The sequence below is a fragment of the Stegostoma tigrinum genome, chromosome 38, assembly GCF_030684315.1.
Source record: "Stegostoma tigrinum isolate sSteTig4 chromosome 38, sSteTig4.hap1, whole genome shotgun sequence".
NCBI lineage: Eukaryota > Metazoa > Chordata > Chondrichthyes > Orectolobiformes > Stegostomatidae > Stegostoma > Stegostoma tigrinum.
In genome coordinates this window covers 13,401,133-13,421,889 of record NC_081391.1, presented here as the reverse complement: position 1 = coordinate 13,421,889, position 20,757 = coordinate 13,401,133, and the positions used below count along the sequence as shown (strand labels likewise).

Here is a 20,757-nt window from a genome sequence, read left to right as displayed (position 1 = left end):
AAAACCTGGTCTGCAAGTTCAGGCTGCGCTGCAGAGTCTATTCCCATGGCGTAGTTTGCCGCAGTGTATTCCTTTCCTTTGGTACTTTAGAATGTTTTGGCGGCTCAGTGCCAGGGACCCAGGTTCGATTCTCCCCCTGGGTGATGGACTGCGTGGATTTCCTCCAGGTGCTTGAGTTTCCTCACACAGCCCGACGATTTGCAGATTGTCGATAGTGAGCAGGGGCATGCAGGCTTGGTCGAATAACCATGGGGAATGTGGAGTTAAGGCAAAGGGGTTGGGTCTAAGGAGGATGCTGTTCAGAAGGTCTATGCAGATTTAATGGGCCTAATGGTCCCTTCCTGCACTTGAGGGTTACTGTAGCCTAGACTTATTTTCACCAAAAATAAATTGCTTTATGAGGTTGGAACAAATATGTTGAGTGCCTTTTGACTCAGCAGCACCGCCCCCCAGCCAACCTCGATGAAGGCTGCAGTGTACACCCGCTACAAAACTCCCTGGAACAATCCTCAGGATGTCTCAGATCGCCCCCTCACGAACCCATTATCTCTGACACCTTGAACGATAAAGGAAGCAGCCGTAAAGGAAAGTCAGCATCTCCATGTCTCCTCTCCCAGCCACTTTGCTCCTTCAATGTGATTTCACCCAATCAACCTGCATCAGGAGTAATGTTCACCATGGGGGAAAGCTCAGAGGAACCAAGGGAGCAGCTTAGTGCGCTCAATGCTGGCTTTAGCAACAAGAGCCAATCAAACAGCAGCATTTAACCAGGTGCATTGCTGTGTTATTCCCAGGTCCCTGTTATCCTGCTGTAAGCAGCAATGAGGCCCTACATTATAATCCAGTACAGTTCAGGTGAACGTCTTGAGCTGACTCCCAGGGAAAGGGGCTGTGGTGAATGTTTAGGCTGGTGGGGCACGTGGATAGAAAAGGTCGGGTGGGGGGGAGGGCGGGGTGAGCGAAGTGGGGAGAAGCGGAAGAGAAAGAGCTCCAGCCACAGTTTGGGATGGTGAAACCAAAAGTAACAATACTGAGAATATAGTGTTTATTGGTCAGGGTAGGGCCCAATGGGGGAAAAAAAAAAGAGATATACCAGGCAGTCCAGATTGTTTCACACCTCTGCTGCTTCCGCCACCTGGATTGAAATCAGAGCCTGCTGGGCCTCTTCCTTTAGACCTTTGTGATCAGGAAGCTGGGTCAGTAGATAAAGGGCTGTCTTCACTTTTTGTTGCTGTCATCATTCAGGCAATAATTGAGTACGCAGGATGGCTGAGGCGGGGAAGAGATTAAGGGAAATGTGCAATTGAACACCACTATCCCAAATTCTATCAGGCTGGGTAGAGAAGTCTATGTAGAAGGTGTGGGAACTTCCTGTCACCAGAGGAAGACAATTGCTTTGAGCTACAGTTGAACCCACCATATCCAGGAGCGCACTAATTGTCCTCTAGAAGAAAGCCAATGCCACAATTGACAAATCCCAACCTTATCCTATTTGGAGGAAAAACACCTTCAATTTCCACAGGAATAACCTAAAAAACACTCCATCTCGTTACATTCTAATGTGGGGATAGTGAGCGATTCCGTGAAGGGTTGCCTCGTCCAATTAGAAATTGGACCAATCAAATTACAGAAAACAAACTGGCTTCAAGCAAGAGCTATCACCCAAAGTATTCAGAGCTCTGAATGATGGACAATAAGCAACATCAATGCATGATTTTATTCATTTCCATTTAGCTGGTACAGCCATTACATTCTTTGCTCCAAGTCCCTTCTCCTTGGAAGGAGACAGATTGCCCAGGTGAAGTGGGGAATGCATTCTGACCAAGCAGACAGTACTCCAGGCCACACTAACTGCTGTCCTCCAGGGAGAGCCTGTCAAACAGGTACTCTCCCATCCCATTCTCAGGGGCTCCCAGGCGCTTCAGGTTGGTGATGTAGTCCCCGAGTTGCTTGATGATCTCCACCTCCTCATCCAAATAGTGAGTTTCCAGGAAGTCACACAGCTGCAACAGAGGAATATGACAACTGGGTGCATTAACACTATCCAAGACAATTTCAGAATTCCCACTGAAAAACAGGCTTTACCATACTAGTTCCAGACAGCCCTGAAAATTTAGCTAACGCCTGGAAAATCTGTGTCGGTGATGACAATAGGATTTCAGCTGCTCCATCTTGCTGTTTGTGAAGTGGAGCTGAGTTGGATGGTGATGGACAATGATCATTCCACTGTAATGCTCCCAAGTGAGAATGGGAATTCAGTGGCCAATATCACTTCATCACTCCCAATGGATTGCCTTCCAAACTCCCATTTCACTTCATTTCTGATCACCATGTAACAACTGCTCAGCAGCATGGACCCAAAGTGATCAGTGCACACCTGTGAATTTCCAATCCACACAGACCAACCAATGAAGTGTTGCCCTGAGGGTATGGCAGGGATGAGAATGAGGAGGAGATGAAGCTTACATGAGGGTCAGTCTGGGCTGTGGCGAGTTGGTGTAGATCCAGCAAACTCTGGTTCACATTCTTCTCCAGATCCAGGGCAACCTGCAGCGCCTGCAGACTGTTACTCCACTCATCCCTCTCTGGCTTCTGAGGATGGAAAGAAGGACAGGTAAGCCTCAAACAACATCCCTGCAGCATGCATCAGGCCATTCTGCCCACTCATGACCATCTGAAGAGCATCCAACCTGGTCCTAGTCCCAGCCATGTAATCCTGCATTTTTCATGGCCTATCCTACCCTGCACATCTTTGGACTGTGGGAGGAAGCCTATGTAGAGATGTGGTGAACATGTAAACTCCAGAATTAAGCTCGTGCCCCAAGCACTGATGCATTTGTGCTAACCACCGCCATCCCTGAAGTCCTTAGGAAGAACAGATCAGTTATTTAAGGAATTGCTTTCACCTAGCCCTATTTGCTTCTTCCGAAAGGAGAGTCAATTCACAACCAGGTCATAGTGGGGATAAGAGTTATGTTTGCACAGAATTGTCAGTGCCCATCTGATGGCATCCCAAGGAGGATATTCACAACTTAATCCCAGGGCTCGTAATGCAGTGGTACTGTCCCTAGGTTTGGAGCATAGGCCCAGGTTGAAGTCCCACTTGTGCTTATGGCTTCATATAGGACTGACCTGAATGATCAAAAGCATCACTACTATTTAATTCATTGAAGGGACAGCAATATGTTGACAATAAAGGAACCAAGAGAACAAGACTAGAGATATTTCAAGGATCCATAAGTGTAGACAGGATGGGGAAGGTGGCTTCCACAATGCCCTTCCCCATTTCTTGGGGCGCAGTACAGGGACTCCAGTCTTGTCACAAACTTTGCAGCATTGGCCATGCAAAGGTGGAATACAGTGTGGTGACCAGAGCCACAATGGCACTGGAAGGGTCACCAGGATGTTGCCCCAAGACTGAAAAATCCATTAAAAGGAAGATTAGATTTCTCACTCCAATCCCCAGAGTGAAGTCAGTTGAGATGTTTATGTGATGGCATTTGATTAGTGTGGAGTCTTGATAGTAGATGGGGAGTGTCTGCTATGAGGGGGTGGGGAGAAAGAGACATTAAGACCAGAGGGCACTGATGTGAGGAGTCAGCAGGTTAGAGGAATCCTTTGCCCAGAGGGTAGTGGAAAAATAATATGGGGGGGTGGGGCAGTGGGGGAGGCATCTACTGCTGCAATATTTAAGCAGCTTCTAGACAACTACCAATGCCATGGGGGCTGTAGACCAAGTGCAGTAAATGGGATTAATGTGGTTTGGTGTTTGTTGGGTCAGCATGGGTTGGGGGTGGGGGGGGTGGGGGGAGAAGCAGCAGGTGGAGGGGAGCCAAGAGGCTTGTTTCTGGGATTTCTTTCCTTTTAGTCAAAAGGAGGGGAGCCAAACAAAACAGTTTTCACTTTCTTTCAGGACATGAAACCACACCATAAGCAGCCATTTCTCACATCTCCTCCCCACTGCCTGCTTTCTCCAACTCCAACCTTCACATCCTTTACCACATGTGAATCTTGTCACTAGTGACCAAAAACACCATGAGCTACTATTCCTGCACACCACACCACGCCCCCCTCCCAAACTCCAACCTTCACATCCTGGAGGAGGACTCTGCCTCCACGCTGATTCTGGAATTTCAGCAGCTTCTCTGCATGTTCCTGCTTCTCCTGGGACTGATGTTTGAAGAACCGGGAGACATGGGCGAGGGCAACAACATCCCGGTCAAAGTACGACATCTAGAAGGGAGATAACATGTTAAAGCCCATTAAACACATGATTGACCTCATTTCTCATGCTCAGAACTGGAGGACTGGTTTAGTCTAAAGCAAACTAATGATTCAATCAGCTGAAAATTGTTGACACCTTACAATGTTCACTAATGGTGTTACAAAATTAGCCAGCAGCTCCTTTAATTGGAGGAAGCCAAACAACCCCAGCTTCTTCCATGTAAGATGCAAATTCAGTGTTTTGGTTTGTAAACTCTGCTGAATTGTTTGGGCGTGTGGGTCTGGCACAGCCTAGACAGAAAAGCTGAAAGCACATTTCTGCCATCCAGCCTCCAGAACTGGATGGAAGTGGTAACTGAATAGGGTTTAAACAAGTGCCAGGAGCTGGAATGCAGGATGTGCACAGGGTCAGGCAACTTCAAGTCATTACATGTCTCCCCTGGTGCTAGAGTAGCATGCAGATGCTGGACATTAATATAGCTAGTAGGTACAGGTCTTCTGCAACCAATTGGATCAGATGTACTGTATTTTTTTTTTTACATAAAGCAGCTCTACAAGAGATGCTGTTTGCAGTATGCAGGAGAATGAGGGCGATTAGGAGAATCTTGGTGCTAAAGGAGAGCCTGCCCAGTGACAGCCTTTGGCTTGTTGCAGCAATAGTTTATCACATTTGTTTATGCCATGCACTCAGGTTGCCAGAAGCTTGCAAAGCAAAGCATTAAAATTCACAACTGAAACAAGATCAAATGTTCAGGAGACCTAATGGTATCTGCAGGACTGTATGACCTATAGATTGACTTGTTCAAAGCTGGAGAGCTCAATTTAGCTTATTCCAAGAGGCTAAACTATTGTTTTCCCCACTCATTTCACTCACTTTTCAACTGAGATTCACAATCCAACAAGTTACTGCTGATTAGGAATAGTCTATTGACATCAAAAGAAGAAGTTGTTCTTTGGTAGAATCCTGGTGAGAGGTTAGTTTGATCCTCAAATACAAACTAAAAGTTGAAAAAGTAGTTTAAATGGGTAGTTAAGTTGTAGAAGGTGTAGAATAGTGGGGATTTTATTATCAGCACACAAGATTCCCTATTGAGTTGGGACAGTGGTCACTGACTAAAACCCAACAATTGGTTCACTAGTTAAAGCTACTCCCACCTCCCAAAAAGGTAGTTATAGGGACTTTATCCTCATGTCCCTAGATAGGACTTCCTTCCAATAGGCACAAGCCCAGAGAGTGATGAATATTCTCCATGTGTCTGGAGAAGTGGAGCTGCAACGTGCAAGAAGCAGACACCATCCAGGACAGAGCAGCCCACTTCGTGGGGACTGCATTCACCACCTCCTTTCAGGGTCCATTATCTACCAGGTCCCCTGCAGCACTCACCAAGGGGACCTCAACACCTTCTGAACACATTCTACTCCTTGGAAGGGCACAGGGGCACCACCACATGGTGGGAGGAGCCAGTTTGTTTCTTTATCTGGTTAAATGGTAAAGGAAGAACATTTATTTCTTCACCTCTGGGTCAATAGCCTCAGCATGTTCCAGCAGCCCCCTTTGGGGGGGGGGGGGGTCGGGGGGGGCAGGCACCTATAACAAGTCAACTTTCTATAGGTTGTTAAGTGATGGATCAAACCCACTTCATTATATAGAGCACAGAAAGCCAAAATAATATTGGAGACCTACTTAAGCAGGGAGCAGCTTGTCTAACCTCAAGGACTTGAGTTCAGCTTAAAAAAATCTGATTTGTCAAATTACTACAACACCTTATTGTAAATACCAAAACCAGTATGTTTGTTTATTTACATGCACAAAACTAAAGCAGATACATCAAGGCAGATTTAAAAAGGTAGTTAGCCAATGGTTATCTGGATCAAAGCTTGACAGTAGTTTAGAAAATTATGGAGAGCCACAGCCAGTTATAGGCAATCACAGCCCTAAAAGGAATTCTAAGATAAATCACAAGATGCTTCACCCTCCATATATCATTGAGACAACTGGGGCCTCAGTTGCTGCATATCAGTATCATATCCCATTATCACCACATTTACGCTGAATCAAGAAATAGCTAAGAGAGATACAAAAAAAACAAACAAGTCTACAAGAGTGTTAAAGATAATGGGAACTGCAGATGCTGGAGAATTCCAAGATAATAAAATGTGAGGCTGGATGAACACAGCAGGCCAAGCAGCATCTCAGGAGCACAAAAGCTAAATGTGTGCTCCTGAGATGCTGCTTGGCCTGCTGTGTTCATCCAGCCTCACATTTTATTATACAAGAGTATTAATCTAGTTTGTTTTAAAAAAAACAGTTCACTTCATAACAGAAGTAACTCCAACCCCACAGGGACAGCACTCACCAAAGACTGATAGAGATAGGAGGCAGTGAGCTCCACATTAATCTGCTTGTTGACAGCAGCTTCACAATCCTGGTGATAGTTCTGACTGATCTGGGAGGCCATTTTGTGATAGAAACAGCTTTCCTTATCCAACAAAACCAAATTATAAATATAGAAAGAAAATCAGCTACACCTAAAATAGCAATGCCATTGGGCTCTATTTATACTCCAGGAGAAGACCCTCATTTTTTGAGCAGGAAATGACATCATCAGTGATGGCCAATCACTCTTGTTAATCAATTGATCAGTTGCCACGTCCAATCAGTGCAGGATGGGAATTGGATCCAGAAACCAGAATTGACAACTGGTGGATGATGGAATTGCTGAATGACCTTTGACCTCCTGTGCAAGAACAAATTGTATAAGTTTATCAAGCTGAAAATGAGAATAAAATAGACGTATAATTACCACTTTGATAAGACATTTGGACACTTATGGGGGAAGGAATGGCTTCGAGGAAGATGGGCCAAATGGCACTACAGAGTTTTGGAAACCTGGTGTGTAGGGACTGTGTGGGCAGAAGAGTCTATTTCCATGATGTACGACTTGATGACTGTGCAACTGCCTCCCCCTTTTGTTTGGTACTTTTGGGCGTGATGGGGGCTCAGTGGTGAGCACTGATACGTCACAGCGACAGGGACTCTGGTTCAATTCGAGCCTTTGGCAACATGAGTGGAGTTTGCACATTCTCCCTGTGTCTGCATGGGTTTCCACCATCTGCTCCGACTCCCTCCCCTAATCCAGTGGCCTGCAGATTAGGTCGATTGGCAAAGATAATTGCTGACAGTGACAAGGGGCATTCGGATTTGTTAGATTAGCCATGGGAAATGTGGGATTAAGGGAATAGGGTGTCCCCCAGCAGGAGGTTGCTCAGTAGGTCATTACAAATTTAATGAGCTGAATGGCATCTGCCCGCATTGAGGGATTCTACAGCAAAAACTAAAACTTCCTGTTGTTAGCATCGAGAGCAGACATTGGAATCCCATACAGATCAGGGGAATTCCAGCTGACCTCTTGGTAAGTGGCTTCTGTGAACGGTTGGGCTGAATTTTCCCAGATCTGGGCTGGGCAGCTTGTTGGAGTGAATGCTGGGAGAGAAGTGGGGTGTGGTGGAGAAAGGAGGAGGAAGAAGGGGAGGATGCCACAGTAAAGACAATTTTGGATTGCTCTTGGGAAAAGCTCAGCCCCAGTGTGAACTGACTCCTTCTTGAGCAAAGATGGAGCGGTCTATGTTACTCAGATGGAGGAATGAAAAAGCCAACCCACAGTGAGTCCAGCCACCGTCCCTCAGAAATGTCAAGAGGGATTTAACCGGGTAGGGGGTGCAACTGCAGTTGGCTGGAACAAGAGATGGGGAGAAAGAGAAGGTCACAGGCCTCCAGTGCTGGTCCTGCTTTGATCCATAACCGGCTCCAAGATCCCTAGGCTACATCCACAGGAGACCAAAAACAACAATGCTGAGAATAGAAAATACTGGTCATGGTAGGGCCTCACTGGGGAGGTTACACCAGATGAGTCAAGCCTGTGTCTTTCCTAACTTAGCTGGTTCCTGCAACTGGATTTAGAGCAGAACTTGATATATCTACTTCCACCAGCATTTTGTCAACTGATCCAGCCTCCAAATCACAGACTTGTCTTCCCATTAGATTATCGTCCGAGTGACAAATCTCATTGCTCGTGGTGACTGAGGGGAGGCTGCAGGAAGGGAAACCTGGCATTGAACGTAGATATCCCACATCCTATGGAATGGGCGTCTGGTTTATCCCTTCGAGCAGGTACGGGAACTTCCTGTCTCAAAAAGGAAGACAAGTTCTGATCGACAATTGAACCTAGAGTATCCAGAAGTGTACTAATTGACCTCTGGAAGATTTTCCACCCCACAATTGGGGAAACACCAACCTCATCCTACTTAGAGGGGAAAGTCTCGAGTCTCCTGTGTCATGAGAAAAAGGAAGTCCGTCTAGTTACTGTGCAATGATCGAGAGTGAGTAAATACATCCATTGAAAGGTTGTTTTCATGTCCAATTAGTAATTGGGTCAGCCAAATTACAGAAAGAGAACTGCCTTCAAGCTCAATAAGACATTTCCCAAAATATCCAGTGCTCTGAATGATGGACAATAAGCAAGATCATAAATGATTTTATTCATTTGCATTCAGCTGGTACAGCCATTATTCTTTGCTACAAGCCTCTTCTCCCTGGAAGGAGACGGGTTGCCCAGGGTGAAGTGGGGAATGCATTCAGAACAAGCAGACAGTACTCCAGGCCACACTAACTGCTGTCCTCCAGGGAGAGCCTGTCAAACAGGTACTCTCCCATCCCATTCTCAGGGGCTCCCAGGCGCTTCAGGTTGGTGATGTAGTCCCCGAGTTGCTTGATGATCTCCACCTCCTCATCCAAATAGTGAGTCTCCAGGAAGTCACACAGCTGCAACAGAGGAATATGACACTTGGTACATTTATACTATCCAAGACAACTTCACAATTCCTACTGAAAAAGACTGAGCCATAGCTAGTTCTAGACATCCCTGAAAATCTAGCTAACAGGTGGAGAATTTGTGCCAGTGAGGACATTTCAGCTGCTTCATCTCACCTTCTTAAAGAGCTCCAAGTTGTCTTGTATAGTGCAACAATCCCCAATTCAGCAGCCAAAAATCACATCAGCATTCCCACTAGACTGTAATCCAAATTCCTATTTCAGTTCGGTGTTGAGCAGTTTAACATTGTCATCATAATTATGATGACAAAGGTACAATGTAGCATCTGGACAAAGTTACGTCTGTGAATTTCCACTCCACAAAGACCAACCAATGAAGTTGAGGAGGCATGGCAGTGATGAGAATGAAGAGGTGAAGCTTGCATGAGGGTCAGTCTGGGCTGTGGCGAGTTGGTGTAGATCCAGCAAACTCTGGTTCACATTCTTCTCCACATCCAGGGCAACCTGCATTGCCTGCAGACTGTTACCCCACTCATCCCTCTCAGGCTTCTGAGGATGGAAACAGGAACAGTTAAGCTTCAGAATCAGAGACTCGCCGCAGCATGGGAGCAGGCCATTCAGCCCATTGAGTCTGCAATCAACCTTCTGAAGAAGATCTCAGATTTACCTGAGCCATTCGCACTGCAATTCCCCCATGGCTACTTCACGCAGCCTGCCCATATTTGGACTGTAGGAAGAAACCTGAACATGTAAGCACCAGTCATCAGAGGCCAGAGCTAAACCTGTGTCCCTGGCACTGAGCAACTGTGCCACCCCTAAAACCCACATTCATTACTTGTGAAGTGACTTCACTTTGCTCCATTTATCCTTGATCTGAAGCATGAAGTCATTGTGGGCTAGGGATTTATTTCACACAAAGTTCAACTGTTTGCACCAGTGCCCATTTGGCGTTTAGATCAGGACATTGACACCTTAGTCTCAAGGGCTCTTGAGGTAGAGTACCAATCTGCACCTTGCAGGCCAGGCATCTATGTCTCACCTGTGCTGGTGGCTTCATCCATGTCTGAGCAGGATGATCAGACATCACTACTATTTAATTCATTGAAGGGAGCAATGTGCTTACAGTAAAAGGGACAAGCAACAAATGCCCAAGTCCATCCCTCAAGGTTCAGCAAAGGTAGACAGAGTGGGGAAGGGGCTGACATGATGCTGGTCTCCATGATTTGGGGCTCAGTAGAAAGGATGAGTCTTGCCACAAACATGGCAGCATTGTCCAGACCAAAGATGGAATGTAGTGTGGTGACCAGAACCACCATCAGAGGGACAAGGTGGCACTGCAGGGGGTACAGGTGAGGGTCATCAGGATGTTGGCCCAAGATGGAAGCAAAAAAAGACAACAAAAATACAATGATGAGAGGGAGGTTGGATAGCCTGGGATGGTGATCTGATGGAAGTGTGGAAGATCAGGGAGGATGGACAATACACAGTCCCCATGGCAGACATGAAGACCAGATGGCACAGGTTTGAGGAGATTGGAGGACCCACCCACCCAGTCGAGGGTGGGAGAGGTATGGGATGCATTACCTGTGGGGTCAGTGGAGGCAGTTACTCCAGCAACATTGAAGCCTAATCTCAACAACTTCTTCATGCCAGAAGATAGTCGGCTGTGGACTAAGTGCAGGAAATTGTGTTAATCTAGTTTGATGTTTGTGGGCAGCATAGACATGGTGGACAATAGGGCTTGTTTAGAAACTGCCTTCAAAAGAAATCAAACAGGGAAGCCAGGCCAAAATAGGATTTTCACATCCCAACAGGACGCAGCACCACAAGAGCTGCCATTCTCTCCTCCACAGCTGCAACCCTCCCACCCAACTCCAACCTTCACATCCTGGAGGAGGACTCGGCCTCCACGCTGATTCTGGAATTTCAGCAGCTTCTCTGCATGTTCCTGCTTCTCCCGGGACTGATCTTTGAAGAACCTGGAGAAGTGGGGGAGGGCCACATCATCCCGGTCAAAGTAGGACATCTGGAAGGGAGATAACATGTTAAAGCCCATTAAACACAGCACTGACTCCAAATTCTAGTTCAGCCTTCTGCAGCAAACTAACTGCCTGGTATGTGAACATGTTTGAGAACCCAATGATGTCCAGCTGTCCAGCAGATCCTTCAACTGGGATCAAACAGAACAATCCCAATTTCCTGTTGGAAACTGGCAAAAGTTTGGCTTAAAACAAACAGTAAATTGCTCAGGCTGCCTGGCACAGCATTATAGCTCTTCTTGTATCCAGCCATGTTTGCACTCACGAACCTTCATTAGAATTGGACAATATTAGTGCCAAACAAACAGCTGAAACAAGCACCAGGAGCTGGAGTGCAGGCTATACTTGAGTAGGGGAGCTGTAACACTATTGCTCCTTTGGGGCTGGCATGGAAATACATGTTAGACACTGCTGTAACAATATAACCAGGAGGAAGCAAGGTTTCTGTGGCCTCAAAACCAGGGAGATTGAATGTACGGTATATTTTATGACTACAAGATATAATAGAGGCGAATGAGAGAAAGCGACAACAAGATAGTGCAAAGGAAAACCTACCCAGTAACTGCCTCTGGATTGTTGCAGTTATAGTTTATAGCACACTAAAATTAGTGCACTCACATCCAGAAGGGGGAGAACAAGGGTCACATGAACAAAACAAATTGAATCAAACTGAGGGAAGGTCAAACATTGGAGAGAAAGAACCAATGTGACCTGTATCTACAGATAATGGCTGATCTAACGTCACTAGTTAACACAAAGCTGGACAACAAAGTTTGGCTTATCCCAGCTGGCACCGTTCTGTTGTTTGTCCACCCACATGTGACTCACTTCCGAACCGAGATATTCACAATCCAATGCCTTGAGGTTTATGAAGGGCTATTCTTCTGATATTTGAAACAGGAGCTAAGAGTTTTGTTGTCGAGGAAGCCTGGTGGGAAGTTATTGTCTTCATGTAGAAGCAGTCAAACAAAATTTCTTGTCTGTTTAACGGGGTAGGAACAAGCTGTGGCAGGAGAGAATAGGAAGGATTTTATAATTGGCACACGTGTTCCCCAAGGGAATTGGGACCCTGGTCAGTAATTAAAACCCGTCAACTGGCTCACCAATGAAAGCTGTACCCACCTCCCAAATGGAGTTTATACGGGCTTCATCCATCTGTCATGAGGCATCTTCTTTCTAACAGACAAAAGCTGAGAGTGAAGAAGATTCTCCATGTGTCTGTGGAGGTGGAGCTACAACATTCAAGATGCAGACACCATCCAGGACAGTGCAGCCCACTTCATGGGGACTGCATTCACCACCTCCTTTCAGGGAGAATTATCTACCAGGTCCCCTGCAGCACTCACCAAGGTTACTTCAACACAACTTCCAAACACATTCTACCCCTTGAGATACGATGATGTAGAGCTGGATGAACACATCAGGCCAAGCAGAGGAGCAGGAAGGCTGCTGTTTTGGGCCTAGGCCCACCTTCAGAAGGGTCATGCCCCAAGACATCAGCCTTCCTGCTCCTCTGATGCTGCTTGGCCTGCTGTGTTCATTCAGCTCTACACCTTGTTATCTCAGATTCTCCAGCATCTGCTGTTCCTACTGTCTGAAACATTCTACCCATTGGAAAGTTACAGGTTCACTGCCACCTGGCTAAAGGGGACAGTTTGTTCCCTATCAGGATGGCATAGAGACTGGACCATGAATCTCAGACGCCAGCAGCTAGAGGGGATGCAGGGTGTGGGTGAGGGGGCAGGAGGCAAACATGGTTTGCAGAAGCTTCAACACGCCACACACTAAAGCAGATCAACTTTCTACAGGTTCAGGGATAGGCCACACCCATCTCATGATGGGAGTGCAAAATGCCAAGCAGGCCTCAGCTGAGATCTACTTTAAAAAGTCAGATACCAGTCACTCACAGCCTAACCTCAAGTAGGTTTGCTCAGATTAGCCACAGCAGACTGCAATAGGGAATTATCATTGTCAATATCAGAATTGATATTTAAGTATCACCACAAAAGCAAGCAAATATAAAATCAGATACTTAAACCTGTCAGAAAGAGGGTAACTAGCCAGTGGGTGATTCTAGTCCCACAGTATGATCAATATAATACCTTTCTGAAGTAACCCTACCAACATTTGGTAATCTTAGAGGGAATGACACCTACTGCCAATTCAAACACCAAACTGGTAAATATCTCCAGGGACACTTCATCCTCCACATATCTCTGAAGCCCAACTGGGACCCAGCTTCAGAGTACATCATTATCAAACCCCATTGGTATAGTAACGTTGCCCTTATCCTGAATTAATATTTAGGAAAGGACTACAAAACTCAATCTACAAAGAGAGAGTGTCCAGTTAATTAAATTCAAGAGAAAACATTTACTTCAACTACATAGATCAAGTTTTAACCCCACAGGGACAGCACTCACCAAAGACTGATAGAGATAGGAGGCAGTGAGCTCCACATTAATCTGCCTTTTGACAGCAGCTTCACAATCCTGGTGATAGTTCTGACTGATCTGGGAACTCATCTTATAAAGGAAAAGCTTGCTTTACTTTCCTCACCACCCGCTCCTGTTTTTGTTACTTTCGGGGGCATGGTATCTTACTGATGAGCACTACTGCTGCATAGTGCCCGGGACCCACATGTAATTCCAGTCATGGGCGACTCTGAGGAGGCTGCACATCGTCCCCGTGTCTGTGTGGGTTCCTTCCCTCCCACAGTCCAGAGACATGCAGTTTACTTGGCAATGGCTGTGGGATAGAAAGATGGGGGCAAGAAGACAGGGTGTGTCTGAACAAGATGCTGTTCAGAGGACAGAGGATCAGTGCAGACTAAATGGGCTGAACAAACTCTTCCTGCACTGCACGGATTCACAGATTCTACAGCCAAGACTCAAGATTATTTGAAATAAAACACTTTATGTAGTGGAACAAATACATTCAGTGCCTGAACGACCCACACCTTCAGTGAAGGCTGCAGTGTGCACTCGCTACACAACTCCCTGGAACAATCCCCAGGCTGGCTCTGATCACCCCCTCCTCAACCCATCATCTCTCTGACACCTCAAAAAGATAGAAGAAGCAGTCGTACAGGAAAGTCAGCATCTCACGGTCTCCTCTCCAAGTCGCACTGATGCTTCAATGTGATTGGGTGAAATCTACCTGCATCAGGAGTAACCCTCAGCGTGTGTGAAGCACAGAGGAACCAAGGGAGCAGCTTAGTGTGCTCAATGCTGGCTTTAGCAGCAAGAGCCAATCAAATGGCAGCATTGAACCACCAGTGTTGCTGTGTTACTCCAAAAGACACAGTGATGGTGCTCGAAGTGGTATTGAGCTCAAACATTAGCATGTAACAGTTCCAGATAATTTCCTGAGCTAACTCCATGGAATATGGGTGCTGTCAATGTTGGGGCTGAATTTTCCCAGCTGTAGACTGGCAGGGTGGAAGTTTATTGCTAGGAGTGGGGTGGTGGGAGGGGTGAGAAAAGCAATGAAGGTGTTGGAACAGGTCAGAGAAAGTAAACTGACAAAAGCCACATTAGGCCAGCTTCAGAATGCTCCTAGGAGAATTGACTCGAGGCTAAGGGTAATTACACCAAGATCCCTTCAGGGTAGCAGCATATTTAACTCCCACAACAAGAGGAATGAACTGTTCAGTGCTGTCAACTACAGTAGGCTGTAACAAGGCAGGGTAGGTCTCAGCCCACCAGTACTGGCCTTGGTTTGAACCTTCACCGGCTCCCAGTAACTTTAGGCTGTGTCCACATGAGATAAAGGCAGCAAATGTAAAACAGAATATGCTGGTCATGTCAGGGCCCATTGGGAGGATACGAGTCAGGTTGAACTCATCTCAGTCCCAGCTGAGCTGTTTCCTGCACCTGGGCAGAAAGCAGAGCCTGATATCTCTTCCCATAGGCCTATTGGTGAGAACCTGCAGCGTCCAGCTGTCTGAATGATGGACAAGAACCAAGATAAACACATCATTTTACTCATTTGCATTCAGCTGGTACAGCCATTACATTCTTTGCTACAAGTCCCTTCTCCCTGGAAGGAGACAGATTGCCCAGGGTGAAGTGGGGAATGCATTCAGACCAAGCAGACAGTACTCCAGGCCACACTAACTGCTGTCCTCCAGGGAGAGCCTGTCAAACAGGTACTCTCCCATCCCATTCTCAGGGGCTCCCAGGCGCTTCAGGTTGGTGATGTAGTCCCCAAGTTGCTTGATGATCTCCACCTCCTCATCCAAATAGTGGGTCTCCAGGAAGTCACACAGCTGCAACAGAGGAATTATGGCAACTTGGTACATTTGCATGATCCAGGAAATTTTCAGAATTCCCACTGCGAAACAGACCCCACCATAACTGGCTCTCGACAGCTGGAAAAGCCACTGACATCTAGATGTTGCGCCAGTGAGGACACTAACATTCCAGATGCACCTTGTTGTTTGTGAAGTGGAGCCGAGCTGAACTGTGACAGACAATGATCATTCTACTGCAAGTGGCCCTGAAAGTGAATTCAGTGGCCAACATCACTCGTGGTACTGAATCCAAATTCCCATTTCAGCTCATTGCTGAGCTGTTTTAATGTTGATTAAATGAACATACTGTTCAGATATGATATTGTGATCAAAGTATCCCAGTGAATTTTAATCTACAAAAGACCAATGAGGTGTTGCCCTGAGGGCCTAGCAGTGATCAGAACGAGGAGGTGGGAAAGCTCACATGAGGGTCAGTCTGGGCTGTGGCGAGTTGGTGTAGATCCAGCAAACTCTGGTTCACATTCTTCTCCAGATCCAGGGCAACCTGCATTGCCTGCAGGCTGTTACCCCACTCAGCCCTCTCTGGCTTCTGGGGATGGAGAGAAGGACAGGTAAGCTTCAGAATCTCTGCAGCATGGGAACAGGCTATTTGACACATGGTGACAATAACAAAGGTCACTACATCGTTTTATTCATCCCCGATCAGCAGGTACAGCCACTGCGTTCGTCGCTACAAGTCCCTTCTGTGAACAATCCCACCTTATTCCTGTAACCCTGCATTTTAAATGGCAATCCTTCTAACCCACACGTCATTGAACCGTGAAGCCAATGTGGACATGGCAAGAACAAGTAAACTCCAGTCGTTCACTGGAGCCTAGAACCAAGAATCAAACTTGGATCCCTGGCACTGAGGCATGCATGGTAAACACCGAGTCACTGTGCCATCCCTGAGGAGCAGCCACTCTCTACCACCCAACTCCCCCCACCCCAAAAACCCAACACCAGCCTTCACATCCTGGAGGAGGACTCTGCCTCCACGCTGATTCTGGAATTTCAGCAGCTTCTCTGCATGTTCCTGCTTCTCCTGGGACTGATCTTGGAAGAACTGGGAGACATGGGGGAGGGCAACATCATCCCGGTCAAAGTAGGACATCTGGGAGAAAACAAGTTACAACCATTAAACATCATGCAATTGGTGCCAGACATGACTGGTTTAGCCTTCAATCAAATTGAGAAGTCAATAAACATGACATGTTTTTTTAAATACATCAAGGTGGATGAGAACCATTGTCCAATTAGCCAGTGGCTCCAGTTCAAGGATCATCAAAAACAACCCTCGCCTCCTCCTGGTAACCAGGCAAACTTGAAATTCCTTGACCAAAACCTGTGAATTGACCATGCCTGTTCTTGTCTGTAGAGAGAAGAGCATTTCCACTCTAAGCACCATCAGAATTGGAAGAAGTTTGTGACTGAACAGGGTTTAAGGAAATGCCAGGAGCTGGAGTGCCACATATACTTGTGTGGAAGAGCAGCCGATACCTCCTACCACCCCGCCCTTGATCATGACTCCACCCCTGACCACCAAACCATCTCCTCGTCCATTTACAACTTCACTGGAGATGACCTCCCACCCACAGCCTCCAACCTCATCCATTCCCCATGGAGATAGCCTAAGGCCCTCTGCTTCTCTCATCCTGCAGGTCTGACTGGTCCCCATTCACCAACAACCTTGTCCACTAGCCAACTCATCCTCACCCCTAACTTCTCCTTCAATTCCTCCCACCTCCTACAGAGGAAGGGGGTGGCCATAGGTATCTGCATGGGTCCAGGCTGTGCCTGCTTCTGTTAGGATTTGTGGAACAATCCTTCTACAGGGAGATGGGCCATAAACTCCACATCTTCCTCCATTACATCCCACAAAGGAGCTTGAACGGTTCCTCTAATTCATTAGAGCCTTCTACCTCAACCTTAAGTTTGTCGATCAATCTTTGATATATTTCAAACCTACTGACTCCTACAGCTACCTAGAATACACCTTACCCACCTTCCTGTGGAAGGAAAACGCCATCCCCTAATCCAATTCCTTCACCTCCAGCCCCGAGGGGAGGCATTCTACTCCTGGGCATCCCAGATGTCCTCGTTTTCCGAGGGAGCGTAACTTCCCTTTAGTGGAAGAAAAGCACAACCGGTCTTGCATCTTATCCCTCACACAACCAAAACAGAATCCTCTCATCCTTCAGTACCACCTCAATGCCAGGATCCAGTGCATCATCCTCTGGCACTTATACAATCTACAATCTGACAAAGACATGTTTTACCTCCCCAACCTTAGCTGCCTTCTGGAGAGACCACTGATTCCCTTGTACATTCCACTAGCCAGGGCTTTTTTCCTGCCACACAGATTGTGCTACACCTCCCCTCATCCCAGGCCCCAAGACCTTCCACATCAAGACGAAGTGGACCTACACACCTGCAGTGAGGTATGCTGTATCCACTGCTCCTAATGTGGCCTCCTCTACATCAGGAAATCCGAGCAGAGGCTTGACACCACTTTGTGGAGTGCCTCTGCTGGGCTCGTGACCAGCAGCTGCACCTCCAAGTCACAAAATACTTGCCCTTCAGAGGGGCAGGAGGGGACAGTTGATGTTCATTCTGGGCCTCCAATGCCACCCAAAGGTTGCAGGAACAGCACCTTGTATTCTGCTTGGGAACCCTGCAGCCCAATGGTATCAGTGAGGACTTAAGCTGAAAGATCTCCCTTCCCCCAATCACAGCTCAGCTAGTTCCCACCTCCCCGACTGGTCCGTCCTTCCTCCCACCTACTTCCCCACACCACCCAACCTCCCGCCGACCCCCGCCACCTCAAATCCCATCCCCACCTCCACGGACAGGCCTACTCAACTCACTTGACTTGATTGGCTCCATCCTTACCTCAGACCGGAGTCTCCTCACCACCTGTTTCTTTATCCCTCATCCATTCACCTCCCCACCCCTTCCTATTTCAGGGACCCCTTCCCCTCCCCATTTCTCAAGGGTCCAGGCCCAAAACATCAGCCTTCCTGCTCCCCCTGATGGTGCTTGGCCTGCTGTGTTCATCCAGCTCTACACCTTGTTAGAGCAGGTTATCTAGTTCCAACTGATCAGGCTGAGAAGTTTCTTTTGTCAAAAAACAGTCATGTAAATTTCTCTGGCTTTTCTCGGGTAGCTGCATCTCACAGATATACAATAGTAGGTTGTTTGGGCACATGCTGCCCAATTGATATGGGACACCACTAACAGTTAAGACCCAACAGGCTTATTGGTGATAGCTGTTCCCACCTGCTAAAGGGAAGGGTACAGGGATTTCATCCTCAGAGTGGGAAGAGAATGCTTCTCAGACATAAGCCCCATGGAGGGATGAATATTCTCCCTTTTTCCCAAGAAGTGGAGCTGCAACATGCACAAAGTAGACACTATGCAGGACAGAGCAGCCCACCTCATTGAAGGGAGTGAGTGAATGCACTCCCAGTGTCCACTATCTACCAGGTATCTAGCAGCCTTCAAAAGCTGCTTCAACATTTACAAACCATTATAGCCTGCCATTTTGAGAGGCCATAGGCACAGTGCTCCCTGGAGAAAGGCACTATTTCCCATACCGTGGGAATTTGAAACTCCAATTCTTCACCTTTTTTGGTGAAGTGAAGACCTCAGGTTATTCCAGACACCCTGTGCATGCACTCACAGGAGGGTATTGATCTATTGGAGGAATGGACAACAAGTGACTTCCTGACCACTAACAGTCCATTCATGAACTGAGAATGCAGAAAGCCAACTAGTCCACATCTGAGGCCTCCTCAATGCAAGTTACAAGTGCATATGCTCAGAGAAGCCAGTCACTGCCATCATTCTCCATCACAGAATGGAAACTGGCATGTGTATTTAGGATCAGAGCACAAATTAAGTGTGATCAAGGTAAATTAAAATGTTACAGGATGACTAGCCAAGGGGTGCCTACAACTCCCAACACCATTACATCTAATTTTAGTAAAGTTTGGTCAATTCTGGGGAGGAAAACGAGTTACCACCAGGCAGAGACCTGGCAGTAAATTGTAAAATAATTGACAGAACAATTTGCCCTCCATCTATCACTCAATCCCAGCTGGTGAATTAGATACTGCACATCAATATCAAAATCCATTGTCACCAAAGGGCATTACATTTATCCCAAAATGATTTTTAAAGGTGCAAACTTAAACTCCTCAAATCTACAAGACTATGAAGTTAATTAGAAACAAGAGGATCAGCGCATTTTTGCAGAATAGATTTAATTTCAACTCCATCAAGACAAAACTCACCAAAGACTGATAGAGATAGGAGGCAGTGAGCTCCACATTAACCTGCTTGTTGACAGCAGCTTCACAATCCTGGTGATAGTTCTGACTGATCTGGGAGGCCATTTTATGAAGAAAATAGCTTTCCTTTTCCTCCAAAATCAAATAACAAACTTAGAAAGATGATCAACAACACCATAAACATCGCTCTCTTGGGAGATTTTTATACTCGAGCAGCAGCCCTTTATTTTCTTGAGCAGGAAATGACATCATCAGTGATGGCCGATCACTCTTGTTAATCAATTGATCAGCTGCCACGTCCAATCAGTGCAGGATGGGAATTGGATCCAGAAAACGATCAGAATTGACAACTGGTCGATGATGGAATTGCTGACTGACCTTTGACCTCCTGCACAAGTGCAAATCCTGGAAATATTTCTCTGTGAAAATGACAATAAAATATACTCTAAAAGTTCACGATTGTATCTGAGATTATATCTTAAGACACACTCATCACAGATTGGCAGAATTCTGTCAGTTTGTTACTCTGAGGGATTAGTCTTTGTACTTGTTGAATAACAGCGTTGGAGCCCATTGAAAAATGGCCAGATTTTGTTAACAGTAAACATTTTCTTATTGCTGTGCAGCGACAGAAACAATGTGCTTTTGGGTTACCTCATACAGGAAGCTCATTCCTTTGTGGATCCATTCTGAATCTGCTGTGATCTCCTTGACGTTGGGTTCATGAAGTGCAGTTTGAAAAGCAAGGTGCTAAATGTGCTGAGTGCCTCTCCTGCATAGTAGACCTCACACCTCCCTGTCTACATTGCTGCTGGAAATGTATAGCACATGCAAACTTTCTATCGCAAAGTTTGGTTTTTATTTGTTTGAAGTAGATCGAGAGCTTAACTCCAGCATGTTTCCAAATGGAGAGTGGCTGGTCCTGTTTACATTACATTCTGTAGAATGTATGGCTCAGCAACTGCGTTGAATGGAGCAGCCTCCCATGCACTGGTGGCCTGTGAGGCTTTGGGAATTGAGGATCCCCAATGATAGTTCGAGTATGATCACAGCACTGATGTACAGACTGGTGGAAGC

At 46.5% G+C, this 20,757-nt stretch overlaps 2 protein-coding genes across 2 annotated transcripts; both read right to left on the bottom strand.

Moving 5' to 3' along the window:
* Positions 1-1,111: 1,111 nt before the first annotated feature.
* LOC132206478 (uncharacterized) lies at positions 1,112-13,619 on the bottom strand. Its single transcript, XM_059640669.1, has 10 exons — positions 13,518-13,619; positions 10,935-11,081; positions 9,479-9,604; positions 8,903-9,046; positions 7,822-8,046; positions 6,582-6,704; positions 4,087-4,233; positions 2,467-2,589; positions 1,869-2,003; positions 1,112-1,231 (listed from the first exon to the last, which is right to left on the bottom strand). The coding sequence occupies exons 1-10, from the start codon at positions 13,617-13,619 to the stop codon at positions 1,112-1,114; spliced, it is 1,392 nt and encodes a 463-aa protein (XP_059496652.1).
* A 1,306-nt stretch (positions 13,620-14,925) lies between these two features.
* On the bottom strand, positions 14,926-19,785 carry LOC125450510 (ferritin, middle subunit-like). Its single transcript, XM_059640668.1, has 5 exons — positions 19,684-19,785; positions 16,356-16,502; positions 15,813-15,938; positions 15,224-15,364; positions 14,926-15,039 (listed from the first exon to the last, which is right to left on the bottom strand). Exons 1-5 carry the CDS (start codon positions 19,783-19,785, stop codon positions 14,926-14,928), a joined length of 630 nt encoding a protein of 209 aa, XP_059496651.1.
* Between the last annotated feature and the right edge of the window lie 972 nt (positions 19,786-20,757).

Excerpts from the sequence above, each read along its gene's own strand:
- LOC132206478 (XM_059640669.1), bottom strand. The coding sequence starts at position 13,619 with ATGAGTTCCCAGATCAGTCAGAACTATCACCAGGATTGTGAAGCTGCT. Across the intron at positions 9,605-10,934 it reads TCCTCCTCCAGGATGTGAAG|AAGCCTGAGAGGGATGAGTG; the intron begins GTTGGAGTTGGG and ends TTCCATCCTCAG. Across the intron at positions 2,590-4,086 it reads TCCTCCTCCAGGATGTGAAG|CCAGAGAGGGATGAGTGGAG; the intron begins GTTGGAGTTTGG and ends CATCCTCAGAAG.
- LOC125450510 (XM_059640668.1), bottom strand. The coding sequence starts at position 19,785 with ATGGCCTCCCAGATCAGTCAGAACTATCACCAGGATTGTGAAGCTGCT. Across the intron at positions 16,503-19,683 it reads CCTATCTCTATCAGTCTTTG|ATGTCCTACTTTGACCGGGA; the intron begins GTGAGTTTTGTC and ends GTTTTCTCCCAG. Across the intron at positions 15,939-16,355 it reads TCCTCCTCCAGGATGTGAAG|AAGCCAGAGAGGGCTGAGTG; the intron begins GCTGGTGTTGGG and ends CTCCATCCCCAG.